This window comes from Oryx dammah, unplaced genomic scaffold, assembly GCF_014754425.2.
Source record: "Oryx dammah isolate SB20612 unplaced genomic scaffold, SCBI_Odam_1.1 HiC_scaffold_28, whole genome shotgun sequence".
NCBI lineage: Eukaryota > Metazoa > Chordata > Mammalia > Artiodactyla > Bovidae > Oryx > Oryx dammah.
The window spans coordinates 92,989,643-93,012,211 of record NW_024070212.1 but is presented as its reverse complement, the minus strand read 5'-3'; the positions used below and the strand labels follow the sequence as shown (position 1 = coordinate 93,012,211).

Genomic DNA, 22,569 nt, shown 5'->3' with positions numbered 1-22,569 from the left:
GGGCTTGACAGTTTAAGTTTTTGGTCATTTTTAAAGATCGGTTTTGTTTGTTTGTTTTTTAAATAATGACTTCTAGGAGTCCTTAATACAATTTGGAATTAGTCTGTTGTAAGATATATATGTTGTGAATGTTGTTTTCCAGATTGTAGCTTATCTGTTCATTTTTATAATGGTATCAGTTGGTAGGCAGAAATTTTCAATGTTGATTGAGACTATGATTTTTTCTTTTAAAAGAAATTTGTATCTGTCTAATAAATATCTACCTTTCTAAGTTTGCAAAAATAGTCTATATTTGTCTTAGCTGTATAGTGTTGGGTTTTATGTTTAGGTCTGTAAAGTACAGGTCAATTTGCATATCCAATTGTTCCAGAAAATTTTGTTAAAAAGACGTTCTTTCCCCATTGAACTGATTAGTCACTTTGAATGAAAATCAGTCTACTGTATATGTATTGGTTTATTTGTTGAACTTTATATTCTTTTTAGAGAACTATTTGTTCTTAAACAATACTCTTCTGTCTTGATTACTGTAGCGTTATGTCATGGAATCAAGTATAGTAAATCCTCCAACTTTTTCTTTGTTCAAGAATATTTTGACTACTCTAGGTGCATTGTTTTTCCATAAAATTTAGAAAGCAACTTGTTTAGTTCTTTAAAAAGGCCTGCTTGAATTTTTATTGGATTGGCATTGAATCTATAAGCTTAGGAAGAATGGATATCTTAATATTATTGATTCTTCTAATCTATGAGAATATTATTCTTGTTGACTTCTTTAAAGTTACTGATTTGATTTATTGAGCTAATCTTTTATTTTAGTTCATTGTTTTCAGTATAGAAGTCCTTCACATTTGTTTTAGATTTATTTGTAAGTATAGGTATTTTTAATATAATTTTATTTATTTTTGGCTGCACTGGGTCTTCATTACTATGCGGGCTTTTCTCTAGCTGTGGCAAAAGGGATTGCTGTTCATTGTGGTGCATGGGCTTTTCATTGCAGTGGCTTCTCTTGTTGTGGAGCACAGGCTCTAGGACACGTGGGCTTCGGTAGTTGAGACACATAGGCTCAGTAGTTGTGGTTCCCAGGCTGTAGAGCACAGGCTCAATAGTTGTGGTACACAGGCTTAGTTGCTCTGCAGCATATGAGATCTTCCCAGACAAGGGATCAAACCCATCTCTAGTGATTTGGCAGGTGGATTCTTTACCACTGAGTCACCAGAGAAGCCCTATTTATAGGTATTTTTATGCTATGTTAAGTAGTATTGATTTAAATTTTTTATTTCCCTATTTTTGTTGTTAGTAAATATAAATACAATTGATTTATCTTATTCTGAATTGAAAATCAAACGTTGCAAAAAAATGTACAAAGATGCCCTATATACCCATCACACACTTGTCCAATGACAACACCTTATATAAGTATACTTCATGAAAAGCATACTTTTAAGTATGCATTATCAAAACCAGGAAATTTAGATTACAGACCTAACTCAAAGTTTACCAATTTTTTCACATACTTACTCTTTGTTGCTTTTGTATATATTTCTATGACATTTTATCGTATATATAGATTTGTATAACCACCATGACAGTCAACATACAGAACTGTTCCATTGCCATGAAGAAACTCCTTCATACTAGCCTTTATTGTCACACCCTCCCTCCTTTTCCTTAACCTCTGATTCTGTCCTCCATCTCTCTAATTGCTTCACTTCTAGAATTTTGTATAAATGGAATCCTATAGCTTTATGGCCCTTTGAGCTTGGGTTTTCATCACATAGCATAATGCCCTTAAGATCCCTCCATAGCATTGCATGTATCAATATTTTTTCTTTTTTAATTGCTGAGTAGTATAACACCATTTATCCACTGAGGAATATTTTGTTTCTGGTTATGAGGTATTACAAGATAAGCATGCCATGATTGATTGTTTGTATACAGGCTTTTCTGAAAACATTAGTTTCAGTTCCTCTAGAATAAATTCCCAGGAATGCAGTTTCTGGATCATGCGGTAAGTGTGTACTTTTTTTTCTTTTGGCTGTGCTGGGTCTTCATTGCTGTCCATGGGCTTTGTCTAGTTGCAGTGAGCTGAGGGTATTCTCTAGTTGCCATGCATGGGCTTCTCACTGCAGTGGCTTCTCTTTGTTGCAGAGCACAAGATGTAGGGCAGGCAGGCTCAGTAGTTGTGGTGCACAGACTTAGTTGCCCTGTGGCATGTGGAATCTTCCCAGACCAGGGATCAAATCCATGTCCCCTGCATTGGCAGGCAGCTTCTCCACCTTTGGACCACAAAGAAGTCCCAATATGTTTCCTTTTAAAAGAAATTCCCAGATTGATTTTCAGATGGTACCATATCACATACCCACCAGTAATGTGTAAGAGAATCATGTTTCCACATCCTCACTATCATTTGATACTTAGCAGCATTTTAAATGTTAGCCATTTAAATTTGTGTGTGTGTATGCCATTTCCTCAGTTGTGTTCAACTCTTTGCAACCCCATAGAGTATATCCTGCCAGGTTCCTCTGTCCATGGAATTTTCCAGTTAAGAATTCTGGAGAGTGGGTTGCCATTTCCTCCTCCAGGGCATCTTTCTGACCCAGAGATCGAACCCATGTCTCTTGTGTATCCTGCATTACAGATGGATTCTTTACTCACTGAGCCATCAGGGGAAGCCCATTTAAATATGTTTAGTGATTTTCATTTTTATTTCTTTAATGGGCAGTGATGTTGAACAGCTTTTCATATTTTTATTTGCCATCATGTATCTTCTTTGATAAAGAGTCTCTTCAGCTTTCTTGTGCATTTTCTAATTGGATTATCTTTCTGATTAATTTAGAGTGTGTATTCTGTATACAAGTCTCTTTGTCAGATATGTGATTTACAAATATTTTCCCCTAATTGATGATTGTGCTTTCATCTTGTCAACAGAGGAGTTTGCAAAGCATAAGATTTTATTTATCCATTTTCCCTTTTTGCTTTGTTTTTATTAAAGGATGGTTGATTTACAATGCTGTTTCAATTACTGCTATACAGAAAAGTAATTTAGTTATATATATTTGTGTGTGTGTGCTCAGTCACTCTGTACTCTCTGACTCTTTGAGACCATATGAACTGTATCCTGCCAGGTTTCTCTGTGCATGGAATTTTTCAGGCCAGAATACCAGGCTGGGTTACCATTTCCTACTCCAGGGGATCTTCCCAATCCAGGGATTGAACCCACATCTCTTTCATCTCCTGTGTTGGCAGGTGGATTCTTTACTACTGCACCACCTAGGAAGTCATAGCAAAATGATTTAGTTATGCATATATACACATTCTTTTTAATATATTATTTCCATTGTGGTTTATCGTAGTATATTGAATATGGTTCTCTGTGCTATACAATAAGACCTTGTTGTTTATCTCTTCTATGTATGAAAGCTTACATCTGCTAACCCCAACCTCCCATACCATCCCTCCCTCATAATTCCTCCCCTTTGGCAACCACTAGTCTGTTCAATATGTCTGTGATTATGTTTTTGTTTCATAGGTTCATTTGTGTCATATTTTAGATTCCACACAGGAGTAATATCTTATAGTATCTGTCTTTCTCTTTCTGACTTGCTTCATTTAGTATGATAATCTCTAGTTGCATCCACATTGTTGCAGATGGTATTATTTTTTTTTCATGTTTATCTGTTCATTTATTTCCTCTTTCTTCCTCCCGCACTGGAACATAAGTCATAGATACTAGGGATTCAGTATGGATAAGACATGCTTTGCTCTCTTGGAATACAAAAGTCTAAAAATGATTTGTAGCAGAGTGGCGCCGCGGAAGCGTGCTGGGCCCATAAAAACGATCTGTAATTAACTTAACAGATGGTATTATTTCATTATTTTTATGACTGAGTAGTATTCCATTGTATGTATGTACCATGGCATCTTTATCCATTCATCTGTCATTAGACATTTAAGTTGTTTTCATATTTTGACTGTTGTGAATAGTGCTACTATGAACATAGAGGTGTGTGTAATTTTTTGAACCATAGTTTTGTCTGAATATATGCCCAGGAGTGTGCGTGCTGGATCATATGGTAATTCCGTTTTTGGTTTTTTCAGAAATTATCATACTGTTTTCTACAGTGGCTGTACCAACTCACATCCCCACCAACTGTGTAGTGGAGGGTTCCCTTTTCTCCATATCCTCTCCAGCATTTGTTACTGTAGACTTTTTAATGATGGTTTTTCTGATTGGTGTGAGACGGTACCTCATTGTAGTTGATTTGCATTTCTCTAATATTAGAAATGTTGAGCATCTTTTCACGTGCCTGCTAGCCATCTTCATTTTTTCTTTGGTGAAATGTTTGTTTAGGCCTTCTGCTCATTTTTCAATTGGGTTGTTTGCCTTTTTGTTGTTTAGTTATACATTTTTCATTTTTGGATCATGCTTTTAGTGTCATATCTAAGAACTCTTAGCCTAACCCTAGGTCACAAGAATTTGCTTCTAAATTTTCTTCTAAAAGTTTCTTGGCTTTAGGTTGTTTTGTTTTATATTTAACAGCTTTACTGGTATAGCTCACATAATGTATAATTTGCCTTTTTAAAGTGTATACTTCAGAAATTTTTAGATATTCACAAAGTTGTAGAACAGCCTTCACAATCAATTTAGAATACTTTTATCACCTCTAAAGGAAACCCCATACCCTTAGCAATCACTGACCCTCCATTTTCCTACAATCCTCCTAGGCCTAGACAACTACTAGTCTACTTTCTATAGCTATAGATTTGTCTATTCTGGAATTTCTCATAAATATGCAATATATGGTCTCTTATATCTACCTTTTCATTTGGCATAATGTTTTCAAGGTCCATCCTTGTTATTACATATATCAGTATTTTATTCTTTTTTCATGGCTGAATAATATTCCATTGTATGACTATACCATATTTTGTTTATCCATTTATCAGTTGAAAGATGTTTGAGTGGTTTATACTAGGTTGGTGAAAAAGTAGTTGTAGTTTCAGATGTGAATTTTAAATTGTTATAACTAGGCTCAAACAGCTCTTTATTAATCAAAATAAGAACCATTAAAATCAACACATTTTTGCCATGAGAGATAAGTTTGTTTATTCCTGTCTTGTAAAAATCCATGCTTTGGGATTCAACAAACTTGGAAAGTATTTTCTGCCTCCTGCTGGTTGTGGAAGCATTTTTCCCTGCAAAAAGTTGTCAGGATGCTTGAAGAAGTGGTAATCAGTTAGCAAGAGATCAGGTGAATATGGCAAATGTGGCAAACCTTTGTAGCCCAATTCATTCAAGTTTTTTGGGGCAGGGGCGGGAGCAGGTTGCTGACAGAGAAATCTTTATTCAATCTTTAAAAATGATATTATTCAAGACACACAAAAGGGAAATGAGTGATGAGAAAAGAAGGTACTATTACAAAAGTAGTCCCAGGATATTAGGTTTATCACAAAATTCTTTCCATGAGTTAGTTCATCTTTTCCATTTTCGTTTCAAGGAGGATATTTGACCCCTTGGAATTAAGTCTTCTCCTACTTTAACCAAATTACTAGAGCCAATGAATATTCAAGTGAAATCTTATCCAAATTCAGGGCTCCCCTGACCACAGAGGACCCTCTGCCTATATTATTGTTCCTGAAACCCACACAGCTGTCTCTGGAGAACACAGAGTGGAGGCCAAGTTTCTTGCATGAGATGCAGTAAGATTTAAAAGGAGGTAGTTGATCCCAGAAAACACACAGCTACTTTTGAAGCAATGGTTGTATGATATGTGGATGGGTGTTATTGTGGAGAAGAATTGGTCCCTTTTTTGGTGACCAGTGCTGGCTGTAGTTAGTTAGTTCAGTCACTCAGTCGTATCCGACTCTGTGCGACCCCATGGTCTACAGCACACCAGGGCTCCCTGTCTATCACCAACTCCCGGAGTTTACTCAAACTCATGTCCATTGAGTTGGTGATGCCATCCAGCCATCTCATCCTCTGTCGAACCCTTCTCTTGCCCTCAATCTTTCCCAGCATTAGGGTCTTTTCAAATGAGTCAGCTCTTTGCATCAGGTGGCTGAAGTATTGGTGTTTCAACTTCAGCATCAGTCCTTCCAGTGAATATTCAGGACTGATTTCCTTCAGAATGGACTGGTTGGATCTCCTTGCAGTCCCAGGGACTCTCAAGAGTCTTCTCCAACACCACAGTTCAAAAGCATCAATTCTTCGGCCCTCAGCTTTCTTTATCATCCAACTCTCACATCCATACATGCTGCTGCTGCTGCTGCTAAGTCACTTCAGCCATGTCCGACTCTGTGCAACCTCATACATGACCACTGGAAAAACGATAGCCTTGACTAGACAGACCTTTGTTGGTAAAGCAATGTCTCTGCTTTTTAATATGCTGTCTAGGTTGGTCATAACTTTTCTTCCAAGGAGCAAGCATCTTTTAATTTCATGACTACACACACCATCTGCAGCGATTTTGGAGCCAAAAAAAACTAGTCTCTCGCTGTTCCCATTGTTTCCCCATCTATTTGCCATAAAGTGATGGGACCAGATGCCATGATCTTAGTTTTCTGGATGTTGAGTTTTAACTCAACTTTTTCACTCTCCTCTTTCACTTTCAAGAGGCTCTTTAGTTCTTCTTCACTTTCTGCCATAAGGGTGGTGTCATCTGCATATCTGAGGTTATTGATATTTTTCCTGGCAATCTCGATTCCAGCTTGCGCTTCATCCAGCCCAGCGTTTCTCATGATGCACTCTGCATATAAGCTAAATAAGCAGGGTGATAATATACAGCCTTGACATACTCCTTTTCCTATTTGGAACCAGTCTGTTGTTTCACATCCAGTTCTAACTGTTGCTTCCTAACCTGCATACAGATTTCTCAAGAGGCAGGTCAGGTGGTCTGGTATTCCCATCTCTTTCAGAATTTTCCACCATTTTTTGTGATCCACAGTCAAAGGTTTTGGCATAGTCAATAAAGCAGAAATAGATGTTTATCTGGAACTCTCTTGCTTTTTCGATGATCCAGCGGATGTTGGCAATTTGATCTCTGGCTCCTCTGCTTTTTCTAAAACCAGCTTGAACATCTGCAAGTTCATGGTTCACATACTATTGAAGCCTGGCTTGGAGAATTTTGAGCATTAGTTTGCTAGCATGTGAGATGAGTGCAATTTTATGGTAGTTTGAATATTCTTTGGCATTGCCTTTCTGTGAGATTGGAATGAAAACTGACTTTTTCCAGTCCTGTGGCCACTGCTGAGTTTTCCAAATTTAACTTTCACAGCATCATCTTTCAGGATTTGAATTACCGCAACTGGAATTCCATCACCTCCACTAGCTTTGTTCATAGTGATGCTTCCTAACACCCACTTGACTTCACATTTCAAGATGTCTGGCTCTAGGTGAGTGATCACACCATCGTAATTATCTAGGTCATGAAGATCTTTTTTGTACAATTCTTCCGTGTATTCTTGCCACATCTTCTTAATATCTTCTGCTTCTGTTAGGTCCATACCATTTCTGTCCTTTATCGAGCCCATCTTTGCATGAAATGTTCCCTTGGTATCTCTAATTTTCTTGAGGAGACCTCTAGTCTTTCCCATTCTATTGTTTTTCTCTATTTCTTTGCACTGATCACTGAGGAAGGCTTTCTTATTTCTCCTTGCTATTCTTTGGGACTCTGCATTCAAAAGGGTATATCTTTCCTTTTCTCCTTTGCTTTTTGCTTCTCTTCCTTTCCTAGCTATTTGTAAGCCTCCTCAGACAGCCTTTTTTGCTTAGCTAAAGAAGATAATTGCAACCTCCTTCAAAAGGTCCCATGCATGCATTGCTATACTCAGTGCCCCTAACCCTGCAGCAGGCCACCACCGACCGACGCCTCCACGAGAGACGCCTAGACATTCACGGGCAAGTCTGGGACAGTCTCTTGTGGGATCACTGCTCCCTTCTCCTGGGTCCTGTTATGTACAAAGTTCTCTTTGTGCCCTCCAAGAGTCTGTTTCCCCAGTCCTGTGTAAGTTCTGGCAGCTCTATGGTGGGGTTAATGGCAACCTCCTCCAAGAGGGCTTTTGCCACACCCAAGTCTGCTGCACCCAGAGTCCCTGCCTGTGTGGCAGCCCACTGCTGACCCGTACCGCCACAGGAGACACTCACACACAGTTCTGTCTCAGTCTCTGGAGTCTCTGGGTCTTGGTGGGCACAAGGTTTGTATGAGCCCTTTGAGCATCTCTGGCAGGTATGGGGTTTGATTCTAAATGCAATTTTGCCCCTCCTACCATCTTACTGGGGCTTCTCCTTTGCCTTGGATGTGGGACATCTCCTCAAAGTTGCTCCACTTTTTTTGTTGTTGTTGACCAGTGCTGGCTGTAGGCTTTGCAGTTTTCAGTGCATCTAATTGATCTGTCCCTTGGACTGCAAGGAGATCAAACTAGTCAATCCTAAAGGAAATCAGCCCTGAATGTTCATTGGAAGGACTGATGCTAAAGCTGAAACTCCAATCATTTGGCCACTTGATGACTAGAGATCTCCTCAAGCAAATTAGAGATACCAAGGGAGCATTTCATGCAAAGATGGGCTCAATAAAGGACAGAAATTGTATGGACCTAACAGAAGCAGAAGATATTAAGAAAAGGTGGCTGGAATACACAGAACTGTACCAAAAAGATCTTCATGACCCAGATAATCATGATGGTGTGATCACTCACCTAGAGCCAGACATCCTGGAATTCGAAGTCAAGTGGGCCTTAGAAGTATCACTGTGAACAAAGCTGGTGGAGGTAATGGAATTCCAGTTGAGCTATTTCAAATCCTAAAAGATTATGCTGTGAAAGTGCTGCACTCAATATGTCAGCAAATTTGGAAAACTCAGCAGTGGCCACAGGACTAGGAAAGGTCAGTTTTCATTTCAATCTCAAAGAAAGGCAATGCCAAAGAATGCTCAAACTACTGCACAATTGCATTCATCTCACATGCTAGTAAAATAAGGCTTCAGCAATATGTAAACCGTGAACTTCCAGATGTTCAAGCTGGTTTTAGGAAAGGTGGAGGAACCAGAGATCAAATTGCCAATATTCGCTGGATCATGGAAAAAGCAAGAGAGTTCCAGAAAAACATCTATTTCTGCTTTATTATCAGTATAGATTCTTGGATTTCTATTTTATTTAGCAGATTATAGTCCATCACTATCATTAATTTATTGCTCAAATTTTCCTAAATCTAACCAGTGAGCCACTTGTTCAAGATTATTCCTCTTTTTTATATATCCCCATCATTTTTAGAGTCTTTACTTACTTCTGATCTATAGTATCATTTTTGAAAGAATACTCATTTTACTAATATCTATATATCCTTATATATTTAAATATTTCCTTACTCTTAGAATTTTACATTATAGACTTTAAAAATGCTAAACTGTGTTGTGAGGAAAATTCTAGTAACTGCGTATTAACATAAATCCAAAATTATTTACCTGGCAGAATAATTTTCTAGAAGAGGACTTGTTAAATTGCCCTCTAGAAAAATTATACCTATATTAATAGTCAGTTCAATTAATCAGTCAGTTCAGTCGCTCAGTCGTATCTGACTCTTTGTGACCCCATAGACAGCAGTGTACCAGGCTTCCCTGTGCATCACCAACTCCTGGAGCTTGCTCAAACTCTTGTCCATCGAGTCAGTGATGCCATCCAGCCATCTCATCCTCTATGATCCCCTTCTCCTTCTGCTTTCAATATTGCCCAGCATCAGGGTCTTTTCCAATGAGTCAGTTCTTTGCATCAGGTGCCCAAAGTATTGGAGTTTCAGCTTCATCATCAGTCCTTCCAATGAATATTCAGGACTGATTTCCTTTAGGATGGACTGGTTGGATCTCCTTGCAGTCCAACGGACTCTTGAGAGACTTCTCCAAAACCACAGTTCAAGAGCATCAGTTCTCCGGTGCTCAGCTTTCTTTATCATCCAACTCTCACATCCATACATGACCACTGGAAAAACCATAGCTTTGACTAAATAGACCTTTGTTGGCAAAGTAATATCTCTGCTTTTTAATATACTCTCTAGGTTGGTCATAACTTTTCTTAAGGAGCAAGCGTCTTTTAATTTCATAGCTGCAGTCACCATCAGCAGTGATTTAGGAGCCCCCAAAGATAAAGTCTGCCACTGTTTCCACATATTCCCCATCTATTTGCCATGAAGTGATGGGACCAGATGCCATAATCCTAGTTTTCTGAATGTTGAGCTTTAAGCCAACTTCTTCACTCTTTTCTTTCAGTTTCATCAAGAGACTCTTTAGTTCTTCTTCATTTTCTGCCATAAGGGTGATGTCATCTGCATATCTGAGGTTATTGATATTTCTCCCGGCAATCTTGATCCCAGCTTGTGCTTCATCCAGCCTGGCATGTCACATGATATACTCTGCATATAAGTTAAATAAGCAGGGTGACAGTATATAGCCCTGAGGTACTTCTTTCCCTATTTGGAACCAGTCTTTTGTTCCATGTTCATTTCTAACTGTTGCTTCTTGACCTGCATACAGATTTCTCAGCAGACAGGTAAGGTGGTCTGCTATTCCCATCTCTTTAAGAGTTTTCCACAGTTTATTGTGATCCACACAGTCAGAGCTTTGGCATAGTCAATAAAGCAGAAGCAGATGTTTTTTCTGGAACTCTCTTGCTTTTTCCATGATTCAGCAGGTGTTGGCAATTTGATCTCTGGTTCCTCTGCCTTTTCTAAATCTAGCTTGAACATCTGGAAGTTCACAGTTCACGTATTGCTGAAGCCTGGCTTGGAGAATTTTGAGCATTACTTTACTAGTGTGTGAGATGAATACAACTGTGCAGTAGTTTAAACTTTCTTTAGCATTGTCTTTCTTTGGGATTGAAATGAAAACTGACCTTTTCTAATCCTGTGGCCACTGCTGAGTTTTCCAAATTTGCTGACATATTGAGTGCAACACTTTCACAGCATCATCTTTTAGGATTTGAAATAGCTCAACTGGAATTCTATCACTTCCACTAGCTTTGTTCATAGTGATGCTTCCTAATGCCCACTTGACTTCACATTCTAGGATATCTGGCTCTAGGTGAGTGATCACACTATTGTGATTATCTCGGTCATGAAGATCTTTTTGGTACAGTTCTTCTATGTATTCTTGTCAGCTCTTCTTAATATCATCTGCTTCTGTTAGGTCCATACAATTTCTGTCCTTTATTGAGCCCATCTTTGCATGAAATGTTCCCTTGGTATCACTAATTTTTTTTAAAGATATCTCTAGTCTTTCCCATTCTATTGTTTCTTATCTCTCCGTGCTAGTCTTTGGAACTCTGCATGCAGATGTGTGTATTTTTCTTTTTCTCCTTTGCCTTTCACTTCTTTTCTTTTCTCAGCTATTTGTAAGGCCCTCTCAGACAACGAATTTGCCTTTTTGCATTTGTTTTTCTTGGGGATGATCTTGAGCCCTGCCTCCTGTACAGTGTCATGAACCTTCATCCATAGTTCTTCAGGCATTCTGTCTATCGGATCTAATCCCTTGAGTCTATTTGTCACTTCCACTGTATAATCATAAGGGATTTGATTTCAGTCATACCTGAATGGTCTAGTGGTTTATATATTTATATATATAGCAATATATAAGAATGCCCATTTTGTCATTCCCTAGTTTGGGTAGAATTTTAATATTTCTAGGGCCTTACTCTATGGTTCCCATACCAATAATATCAGCATTACCTGGGAACCTGTTAGAAATGCAGAATCTCAGACCCCACCCCAGACCCACTGAGTTAGAATCTATATTATAACAAGTTCCCCCAGGTAGTACATAGGCACAGGAAAGTCTGAAAAGCAGTTTCAAATATAATTTATATGTTGTTCAGTCGCTCAGTTGTATCCAACTCTTTGCAACCCCATGGACTGTAGCCCACCAGGCTCCTCTCTCCATGGAAACCTCCAGACAAGAATACTGGAGTGGGTTGCCATTTCCTTCTCCAGGGGATCTTCTCCACCCAGGGATCAAACTCACGTATCCTGCATTAGCAGATGGAATCTTTGCCAATGAGCCACCAGGGAAGCCCGTGTGTAGGCAGGAGCATAGAATAGTCCAGAACTTGATACCAGAACTTCTTAGATTAAACTGCAGGCCCGTGTGGGAAAATTGACTTGATCCTAGACAGGCAAGTTAAGTCAAGAGCCTATACTGAAATTAGATTCCAAAAACAGTGCTTATGTGTTATCCTATCTATATTTATATTCCGTGTGTGTGTGTGTGTGTGTGTGTGTGTGTGTGTGTCTCCTAATCAAGCCTTTTTGGCAAACAGGACAATGAAGATCAGCACAGAGTACCAACACTGTTCCCCTGTAACATGAGACAGTTTGTCTCTCTGTCTTCACCCACTGCATACCAAACACTCTGTGCATTAGCTCATCATTTATCTAGTAGTCTAAGGAAAAACTGAATCAGATCGCTTATGGAGTGGTTTACAATAGATACTTGTAAACCCTACTGCCCAATAATCTGTTTTAGTGGTCTGATATTGTGTCTAAGAAACAGCATTTTTAATAAACACACTAGGTGATTCTGATGCCCTAAGTTTGAGAACTACTACACCACTACACTTTCCAGAACATATCTGAAATGTATTGTTTGATCAGATGTTCTATTGGTTTCAAAATAGTCGCAATTTTATAAAAGCTTTCAGCCAGCATTTACTTTTTTGTTGTTATTAGTTAATAGGATGAGTAAGTCTAGGAATTGTAATTACTTTTATTGTCATCACTAGTTCTAACCAAGCAACTCTAAGTTAGTGAGAATAGAGAGAAATAATCCTGTTGAACTCTATTTCACCCTTCATTCCCTATCCTGGAGACTGCCTTCTTGAGCCAATTCACATTCTTTTCAGATGATACCTCAACACATTTTCTTTCCTGTCAATATAGTTTGGTGAGATAAATTCATATCATGGAAAAAATATGATTCTATAAAAATTTTATTATGATGTTAACATATATTATCACATAAGTATATATCAAGTAATTATTTTAAAACTATTAATTTTTAAAATTCAAATAATATTTTTTATGTAGGAGGAGCAAAGAAAAAAGGAAACAGCATGTATAAAAGGTACTTTTTCTCAACAGTTTATTAGAATAAATCATAATCAACTTTTAGCAATTCACATTTTAAAGAATCAAGAGGCTATCTTAAATATATACTAAATATCTAAATATTTTTAAAATCATGAAAACTCAAGGGAAATATCTGTTTATTAGTGCTATGAATGAGCATTTTTTTTAGAAAACAAAATTTGCAATGTCCTATCTTAAAATGTGAAATTTTATTTATTTATTTTTTGTCTTTTATTTATACCCAAAGGTATCAGAGTCAATGCCATAGAGACATGATGGAGAGTCAAAAGGCATGAGCATTTTGTAACCCTTTAGATACTGACTTAGTACCTCAAAGCCTTACTCTCCTACATAATTTTAGAAATGCTGAATATAGAATGTAATAAGGTATTTAAAACAGCTTTAAAATTAATGTTACATATTCACATCAACATTATGTAAAATATCATAAAAGATGTTTTAGGATATTTTGTAAATGTGATATTTTCTAAAACTTAGCAATTTTATTTGCAACTGTACAGCGTAAATAATGTAATGGGAGAAGCATGGGACTTACAGTAACACAGATCTAGAACAAAGTCCGTTTTGTATCTGATTTTGGTGACTCATTTCTCTAAGTCTTATTCTCAGTAATATCTTTTGTGAAGTAGGACTGATAACTACCTTGAGTAATAATTGAAAGGATAAATGATATCTGGAAGTATATCAAACTGCTGTGCAAATTCTAAAGCATTATATATGAATGTTAATTTAGTTGTTACTTTAATTGGTATAAAGCCAGTTTGATCCCATGGTGGACAAACATTTTGTAATTTAGCTGCTTTGACCCCATGAACTGTAAGCTTCAAGGCTCCTCCATCCATGGAATTCTCCAGGCAAGAATACTGAAGTGGATAGCCATTCCCTTCTCCAGGGCATCTTCCCCACCCAGGGATCAAACCCAAGTCTCCCATACTGCAGGCAGATTCTTTACCATCTGAGCCACAGGGAAGCCCCAGTTTATCTGCTTAAGGAGACATTTTTAAATTTATTTTTTATTTTTTTCCTCTTACTTTTCTTTTTTTTAATTGAAAGATAATTGCTTTACGGAATTTTGTTGTTTTCTGTCAAACCTCAACATGAATCAGCTATAGGTGTACATATATCCCCTCCCTTTTGAACCTCCCTCCCATCTCCCCCTGCATCCCACCCCTCTAGTTGATACAAAGCCTCTGTTTGAGTTTCCTGAGCCAAAATTTATTTTTAAAATAAGATAATATTTAGCTCTAAATAGTTAAACTATCTGCCATTTCTGATTTTAAGGGACATTCCAGAACTGAGCTTTCTAGCCTGTTTAGAATCTTCTCCTGTTGAGACAAGTTGATTTTATTTAGAATAGATTTTTCTACTCTGGTTTATCATGAAAATATTGCTGATTCCCCATTAAATACTTAACATTGTGTAGATATTGATAGCAACTTAGAATTTTCACTGTTGCATTATTCTGTTCCTAAAAACCGTAAAAAGAGTTTGAATTTTAGAAAAACATTATCCTTATATTAAGATTTGTCTCATGAATATGTAATATTCATAGTAAATCTGTTTTGTTTTGTTTTGTTTTACAGCAAATAATGGTTATTCTAAAGATGATTTCTGCCTTGCAACAAAAAAAGTCATTTGTGACCCCTCAGTGTCTAGCTCGGCAACAAATCCCAGCAGTGTTACCTTAAGCTTATCAACATTACCATCTGATTTTTATTATAGCCAAAGTGTAGAAATAGCTGATGACTGGCATTCTGATGATTCTCAAATGAAAAAGAGCCCTCCGACGCCTTTTCTCGGGGAGCCTCTAATGGAAAAAGTATTTTCATACTTGACAACCATTCCATTAGAACAATGTACTGAAAATGTACTAAATATGACACTTTGTGATGATCAAAAAGATGATAACCTTAAGGAAGTATTTACGCGAAGAAATACAGAGGTTGAAATACAAAACCTTCAACATAATACTGAATGACTTTTTTCTTTTGAAACTTTGTGTACCCTGAAATCATGTAAAGTTAAAACTGAATTACCAGCTTCTGAGTCTCTTAACATGTCCATGCTAATATTATTTCTTTTGTTCTTTAGCATAGAGTGGTCCTACTTCCCTTTCCAATTATTTGTAGAAACAAAATTACAGGAAGAAGTAGAGTGATATCATAAACATTAAGTTTAACTCCTTGTATCTCATCAAAGGATATAACAAATAATACAAAAGTATTTTAACACATAGGAGAAATACTTTAAGAAATCCTCAGCACAAATACATTTTAAATAAAACATTTGCAGCATTTCTTTATACTTCTGACATTTTCAGTTTCATTTCAGTGTGGGTAAGACTGGGTAGAATACTTCCATCAGCTATTCTGATTTTTAAATACATAAATCACCTACCATTTAAATCTTATTACGCCATGATTTTCATAAGCAATATAACTTTGTTCCTCTAGGGGAGCCTGGAACACTGAAGAATACAGAAAATAATTTTCTTTGCCCTATCCTATGTCTGTTTCTCAGAATGACCCTCTGACCCTTACCCCACTATGATGAAGGTATAAGCAGCTATGTTCAAAAGCAGTTGACTCAAGCTAGGATGAACCAGAATTTCTCTCTAGTCTGAGAAACCCATGGTCAAATTTCAATTTATGGCTCCCATGGATTTTGACACCTACCCCATAATTAATCTTTTTTTCTTTCTCATAAATACTCTTCATGTAATTAGGCCCTGTTTTTCTTTCTCTTCGGAGAAACAATGAACTATATCATTACTTTTTGTGCTTGAAACACTCACACTGGGACCTGTGCATATCTTCCCAAGAGATAAATCATGTCTATTACAATAAATGAAAGGAAACTTGTCTCAAATATGGTAGTAGTATTATACAGGCCCATCACTTCTCTCTTAGAGAGGATATTAAAAAATATTAGAACACCTCTGTCTTTTGAAGCATCTGGTCATATTTGTTGGTTAGATTGTGAGAATATCTCTCTATATCTCCCTACATCCATTCCTAAATCAAAATAAGCCATTTCAGTTAGAAGTGTGTAAAGAATGGTAAAAAAAAAAAAAAAATTGGTCTCTATTTCTTGGTTTTCTACCAACTTCTATCTTATTGCCTATCCCAGAGAAGAAAGTCATCTCTAATTTTGGTAACATTCTAAAGCTTCCCTAGAAATTTGGGGTTAGAGACAACAGATTCTAGCCTTTTTTGACTAATCTCTGGAATAGAAGAGGAGACATAAATTGGGGAGCTGTGGACTGCCGTGTCCCACTCTGTGGTTTAGGAAGAAACGAACAGCAAATCTGCAGTAAGAGAGCAGTGAAATATTTGCAAAGTGAAGAACAGAGATGAGAGATCAGAAAAATGTGATCCCTGGCTTTCTTAACAGTGTTCCATTCCCTTATTCCAGCCCTTCTTGAATCCTGCCCTTGGCTTAGTAAGGCACCCTCATATCTTAATTATAAATTCCCCTTTTTGCTTAAACTGCTGCTGCTGCTAAGTCGCATCAGTTGTGTCTGACTCTGCGACCCCTAGCAGATTTGATTTCTGTTACTAGCCACTATCACTGAGGCCTGTTTTTAACTGTTTTGTTCTGTTTTGTTAGCTTTGGTGAGGTACCCATATAATTCTTTAATAAATTACCCTTTTTGCATTAAGTAGAGTTTTGTTTCTGTTACTGTAACCAAAGCATCCTAATCAAATTCTTGTCATTACAAATGAGAAATAAAAAGAACTATACATTTAAAGAACTTTTCACACTGTAGTGATAGAAAAAACTGAGTATTTCTTCAGAACCTAATACATTTGCTTGTTTATTAAAGTGTTACTTTGTATCATAGGTATATACCTCGTTCTCTTTGAAAAATCTAATGAGCAGTACATATGAAATTACAGCATGTCTTTTAAAGTGAAAGTGAAAGTTCCTCAGTCGTGTCCAACTCTTTGCAACCCTATGGACTATATAGTCCATGGAATTCTCCAGGCCAGAATACTGGAGTGGGTAGCCGTTCCCTTCTCCAGGGGATCTTCCCAACCCAGGGATGGAACCCAGGTCTCCTACATTACAGGCAGATTCTTTACCATCTGAGCCACCAGGGAAGCCCACATATGTTTTAGGTCAGTGACAAAGGACAGTTTATTATTCATAGCAATAGCCAAAGTATCATCATTTTTGCCTCATTTCTTGAGCCCCAGTTCCCAAAAAGCAGTGAAAAGAGGCCCGAATAATGACTGCACAGTGGATTGCATTACAGGAAAGAACACTGAGTTAATGGAAGCAAGTATTTTATAATGAGCAGTAAGCATGCCTGCCCTTTGAACCATAGGAAGCCACAATATATTCTAAGAGTGTTTTGCTCCATATACATTGGTGAATAGAATTAGGCATTCTGTGTGTCTGCTCACAGGTATGCAGAAATACAAGAGATCGGTGATTAACACTGCCATAGAGTATTGATTACAGTTTATTTTTAAATCCAAATACCTGGAAACCAACACAGATTAGCTTAGGAAAAATATTTTTATTTGTAAATCGAATTCAAATAATGGTTAAGCAACTAAATATAGAAAGCACAAGAACATCTCTTCTTGGGTCTCAAGAACAGATGGAACAGGGTCAAAGTCCATCAAGACTATTTCTGTTTATACCAGTCAAGTTTTGATGAGGGGAAAATGAATCACTATCATGTATGAGAAAGGGGATTTTTAAGAGCTATATCTTAAATAGTTGTAGAAGAAGCTGGGGAAGTGAAGGTTTAGAAGAGAAGTTAGAGGATCAGAGAAGTCACATAATCTGAGAAGCCACCTTGTCCAGCTGCCACAGGGAGCCTGGGGAAGGGAGAAGGAAGGCTTGTGAGAATGTCTAGAGAAAGATGTGCCTCTGCGTAGCAACTGCCTTGACAGTATTTTATCAACCATCTGGTGGTGACCCTGGGGCCGTTGTTTGTCAACAGGGTCAACAGTTAGGAAGAAAAGCTGTATGCTGGGGGAATGAACTAGAAACACAGCAGAGGAGAGTGAGGACAATTTGGAGCCTACTGTCCTCTGCTGATACCACATGTAAACATGATGGCCTTCACAGAATAATGGCTTCTGCTTGAAGTCTGCCTTCCAAATAATGCACAGATTACTTTCTTGGCCAACTCTAACCCAGAATCATACAGGGGAAAGTGTACAGGGAAACATAATTCTAGCGTAAGGAGTTAACAGAGTATAAACTATCTCAGTCCACTCATCAATTTGGCATTCATTTGTTAGAGTCCCAAAGAGTCGGGCACAACTAAAGCAATTTCGCATGCATGCACACACGCACACACACTTGAACAATATTTAAAACTTCTGCAAAAAGAAGTAGCAATTGTGTTCTCATGTTTCAGATGAGATGAGGCAAGTTACCCCCTATAAAAAACAATGCACCTAGACTCTCCCCAGGGGAGGATACAGAGTCCCACTTGTCACTTTGTCCATTATTGAGTGATGTTTCTCTTTTAGCAAGACAGATCCGCATTGAAATTCTATAACCTAAATAATGAAATATAAGGTTAGCCACTATTCACATGTGTTCTTAGAGGAATAAGATAGAGGAAGAAAAGAAAAAGAATTGGTATATATTCATTTCAAGGTAGGAGTGAAATGCCTGTAACTACTGCCATCGTTTTTGTAATTTGTCACGTGGTCATTGCTGAGACAAAATAAAATATTCACAACTGGATTACCAGGAGTAATAGAAGAGTCAATCTTTTTTACACCCTTTCTTTCTTGGACCTGAGAATCCTGGCCAAGAGATAGAGAGATCTCACTATTCTTGGTATGGAACACATCTGTCTGGCCCATGAAAAGTGTTGCCATTAAAACTGGGTCTTCAAAAAGTCCCCTCCCCAACCCCCATACCATTCTATCAGATTCATGCTTTGGGTAAAAGGGAAAATGGTAAGAAAAGTTAATTCCATGAGCGTAACCCTACTGACACACCTCATTTGATGTCAAGTAAAATTGTTTTCTGGTCAGAAGCACTTTTCAGATACCATGATGGTGAATCAGGTACCCTGAAGTCCAGGGATAGTGGTAATGGAAGAAGCTCTGTGGTCTGGAAAGGCAAATCTATATCCAAAGTGAAATTCAAGTGAGAACACAGGTAATAATTTGTAGTAATTTGTAGTAGTCTGAAGTAATCAACCTGTTACCAGATGGTGATACATGCTCCTCCCAGGAAATGGGGAACCAGTGTTAGTCTCTGCTTTTTGCAAGTGGGGCTCTCAGAAGTGGCTGTAGTCACATCAGCTTTAGTGAGTGGAAGTCCATGTTCCTAAACCCATAAGTAACTTTCATCCCTTTCAACATGGTTGTTTTCTCCATGAGTCTGTTGGACAAGGACAAGGGTAGCTGTTGGAAGAGGCTGACTGACATCCATGGAACAGATCATCTTGTCCACTTGATTATTAGCATCTTCTGATATTGCCCTTTGGGGAGCATTTACAAGGGCCTCCAATTTATCTTCACATTTTGTGCCCATTCTGAGAAATTTACCTACAAGTCTCTTCCTTGACTCCTTATTGGTGATTTTCCAATTGTACTCCTTACAAGTTCCCAGCCATCCCCCCAGATCATTAGCCACTGCCAATGAGTCAGTGAAAATCTATACTTCTGAATGTATACTTCTTCCAGTCTATAAAAACAGGTCAGTGCTCAGAGTTATGCCTACTAAGACTGTCTTTCATTCCTGACCATCAGAGTGATATATGAGCAGGGCTATGGTACTCCAACTCTGAATTTTTAGCTGATGCTGGCACATCGTGCAGAAGTATCTGTGAACCAGGGTCAAGCATTTCCCTCCTCAGTCAACTGGTGACAAGTAAGTCCACTTGATCTCATAGATACAAGTAGAGAGAAGACCACGTAGCAGTAATCGGAGCCCAAAAACATTAACCATTTCCTCATACAATTTCTTTGTGGCTTCAGAATCTACTCAAATTCAGTTTTACACGTCTTAATGCCATTTTAGGTCTATCACAGATCTGTATGCCTAACTTTATCTATTAGTGAGCCAGACAACATCCAGTTCATGGCGAGCAGCTCAGTTCACCAGTTCTAGGTAGCTTGGTGGCCGTGGTCACAGATTAAACCGCTACTAGTCTAATGGCAAGCTAGGTGTTGTTTTCAAAAGGTGAATAATTATTGGCAGGTGATAACATAGCTTTGTTTGGAATCCTATAAACTCTGATTAACCTTACTTGCCTGCTGAAGTCTCCATACGGCTTCCTATCTGATAGATGCTTCAAATAGCATAGGTCTGCTGGGCCATATGGCCCAAGGGGCAGAACAACTAACTTGGTAACCTGGACCTGTTGCAGAGCCTTCTGTTCTTTTGGGCAATAGTCAGAACTGGAACTCTTTCCAGTTAACTCAGTGAGTCAGAGTAGCACATCCAAGTGAGGTTTGTGTTGCCTCCGGTATCCATTGTACCTCTTAGTGCTTGGAGAAGTCAGATGCAGCAACTATTTTTCCAACTTGAAGCATCTTGTCCATTTCCATCTGAACATACTCCAGACCACTGGATGCTAAGAATTTACTGAGGCAACAAGCCCTTGTATTTTGTAGAATTTATTTCCACCTTCTGGCATGCATATATCTTATCAAATTATCTAGAATAGTTACTAATTCTTATTCACCATGGACAATCAGCATGATACCACAAATATCCTGTGGTGTCCATTCATGTGTAATGAAGATCAAGACCAATTTGGACTAGATTATGACGGAGGGTTAGAAAAACAATATAACCCTTGGGGGGAACAGTGAGGGTACAGTGCTTTTCCTTGCAAATGAAATAAAACTGCATCTTGTGGTTCATACTAACAGGAATAAAGGCGGGGGAGTATTTGCCAGAGGAATAGCAGATACAAGGGAAAGTGTTGATTTTTCTTTTCCAATAATGAAGCAACACATGAACAGCAGCTTTAATTGAAGTCTACCTGAATAAATCATTTGGAACAATCCTCTTTCATCTTCTAGAAGCTATTTGTCTTCTGCACAGGCCAGAGAAGCAAGCTGAAAGAAGAGTCACCATCCCTGCCTCCTTCAAGCAACATTAATCTTTCTCATCTTTCTATGTGGTTTTGCTTTTGGTTTCTTATTTTGGTAGGGAGAAACACTTACAGTGTGTGTGGTTTTTGCTACCATAATAACTCTCATTCCATAGGTTAGAGAGCCTACATGGAGATTTTGTCATTTGTTAAGTATGTCTATTCCAATTATGCTTTCTGCAACTGGAAAGAAAACCATGGATTGGGTTTGGAATTCAAAGGACCTGTTGAGATGGACCCAAACCATAACTACGTTAGTGACCTGACCTCCATAAACCCCTATTTGACTAGTGAACTACTGTGACATTTTAAAACTCCAGTAATTAGTATCAATTCACAGCTGCTGTCTCCATTTAAAAATCTGGTTATTTCCCTTAGCCCAGTGCACCGTCACACTGGAAAATGGTTGTACTTATTTGGGGGGAAGCCTAGGAGGAAGATTTACAGTGTGAATTTTCAGCAGAGCAGCGAGGTCCTTCCTCAAAAGTATCTTTTATCCTAAGGGCTCTGGGTCTGAGAAAAAGCTTAAATTTGGGATGTAGTTGAGGAACCACAACTCTATATTGTAGAGATTCGAGCTATTTATCTAGCTAGAGCTTTTTCTCTCATTCAAATCAAGTTAGATTTATAGGTTAAATCTGTCTGCACTGTGGTAGACCTCAGCTGAAGTGTTTGCTTGGCTCTTTCAGCTCTTGTTTTGCCCCTGGACACCTTGGATTATCACCTATGTAACAGTTCAATAGTAAGCCATGGCAGAGGACCAAAGATATATTTTCCCAAAGACATGCAGATGGCCAACAAGTACATGGAAAGTTGCTCAGCATCACTAATCATCAGAGAAATTCAAATCAAAACCACAATGAGATGTTACATCACACCTATTAGAATGGTTGTCATCAAGACAAATATAATAAGTGTTAGCAAGGATGTGGAGAAAAAGGAACACTTGTGCACTGTTGGAGGGAATGTAAGCTGGTACAGCCATTATGGAAAACAGGGTGGAGATTCCTCAAAGATTTTTAAATGGAACTACCATATGGTCCAGCAATTCTGGATCATATCCACAGGAAATGAAAAGCTATCTCAAAGAGGCATTTGTATCTTCATGTTCATTGTAGCATTAATTACAATAGCTAAGACACAGAAACAAGTTTCATCAGCAGATGAATGGATAAGGAAAATGTGGTATATATAGACAATGGAAGAGTGTATAGGACTATATAGTGAACATCTTGCCATTTGTGACATTGATGAACTTGATGGGCGTCATGCTAAGAGAAATCAGGGGTAAGACCAGAAACTATAAAACTCCTAGAGGAGAACATAGGCAAAACACTCTCCGACATAAACCACAGCAGGA

The 22,569-nt window shown here is 38.0% G+C and overlaps 1 protein-coding gene and 1 pseudogene across 1 annotated transcript in view; both read left to right on the top strand.

The window, feature by feature from the left end:
* Positions 1 to 15,427, top strand: part of CUNH1orf185 (chromosome unknown C1orf185 homolog) — a 38,245-nt gene extending 22,818 nt beyond the window's left edge. The window contains exons 4-5 of the mRNA XM_040231944.1: positions 13,061 to 13,097; positions 14,707 to 15,427. Coding sequence (XP_040087878.1) covers positions 13,061 to 13,097; positions 14,707 to 15,101 — 432 coding nt within the window. The 3' untranslated portion in view covers positions 15,102 to 15,427. The remainder of the gene's footprint in view (positions 1 to 13,060; positions 13,098 to 14,706) is intronic.
* A 6,980-nt stretch (positions 15,428 to 22,407) lies between these two features.
* Positions 22,408 to 22,569, top strand: part of LOC120856589 — a 51,599-nt pseudogene continuing 51,437 nt past the window's right edge.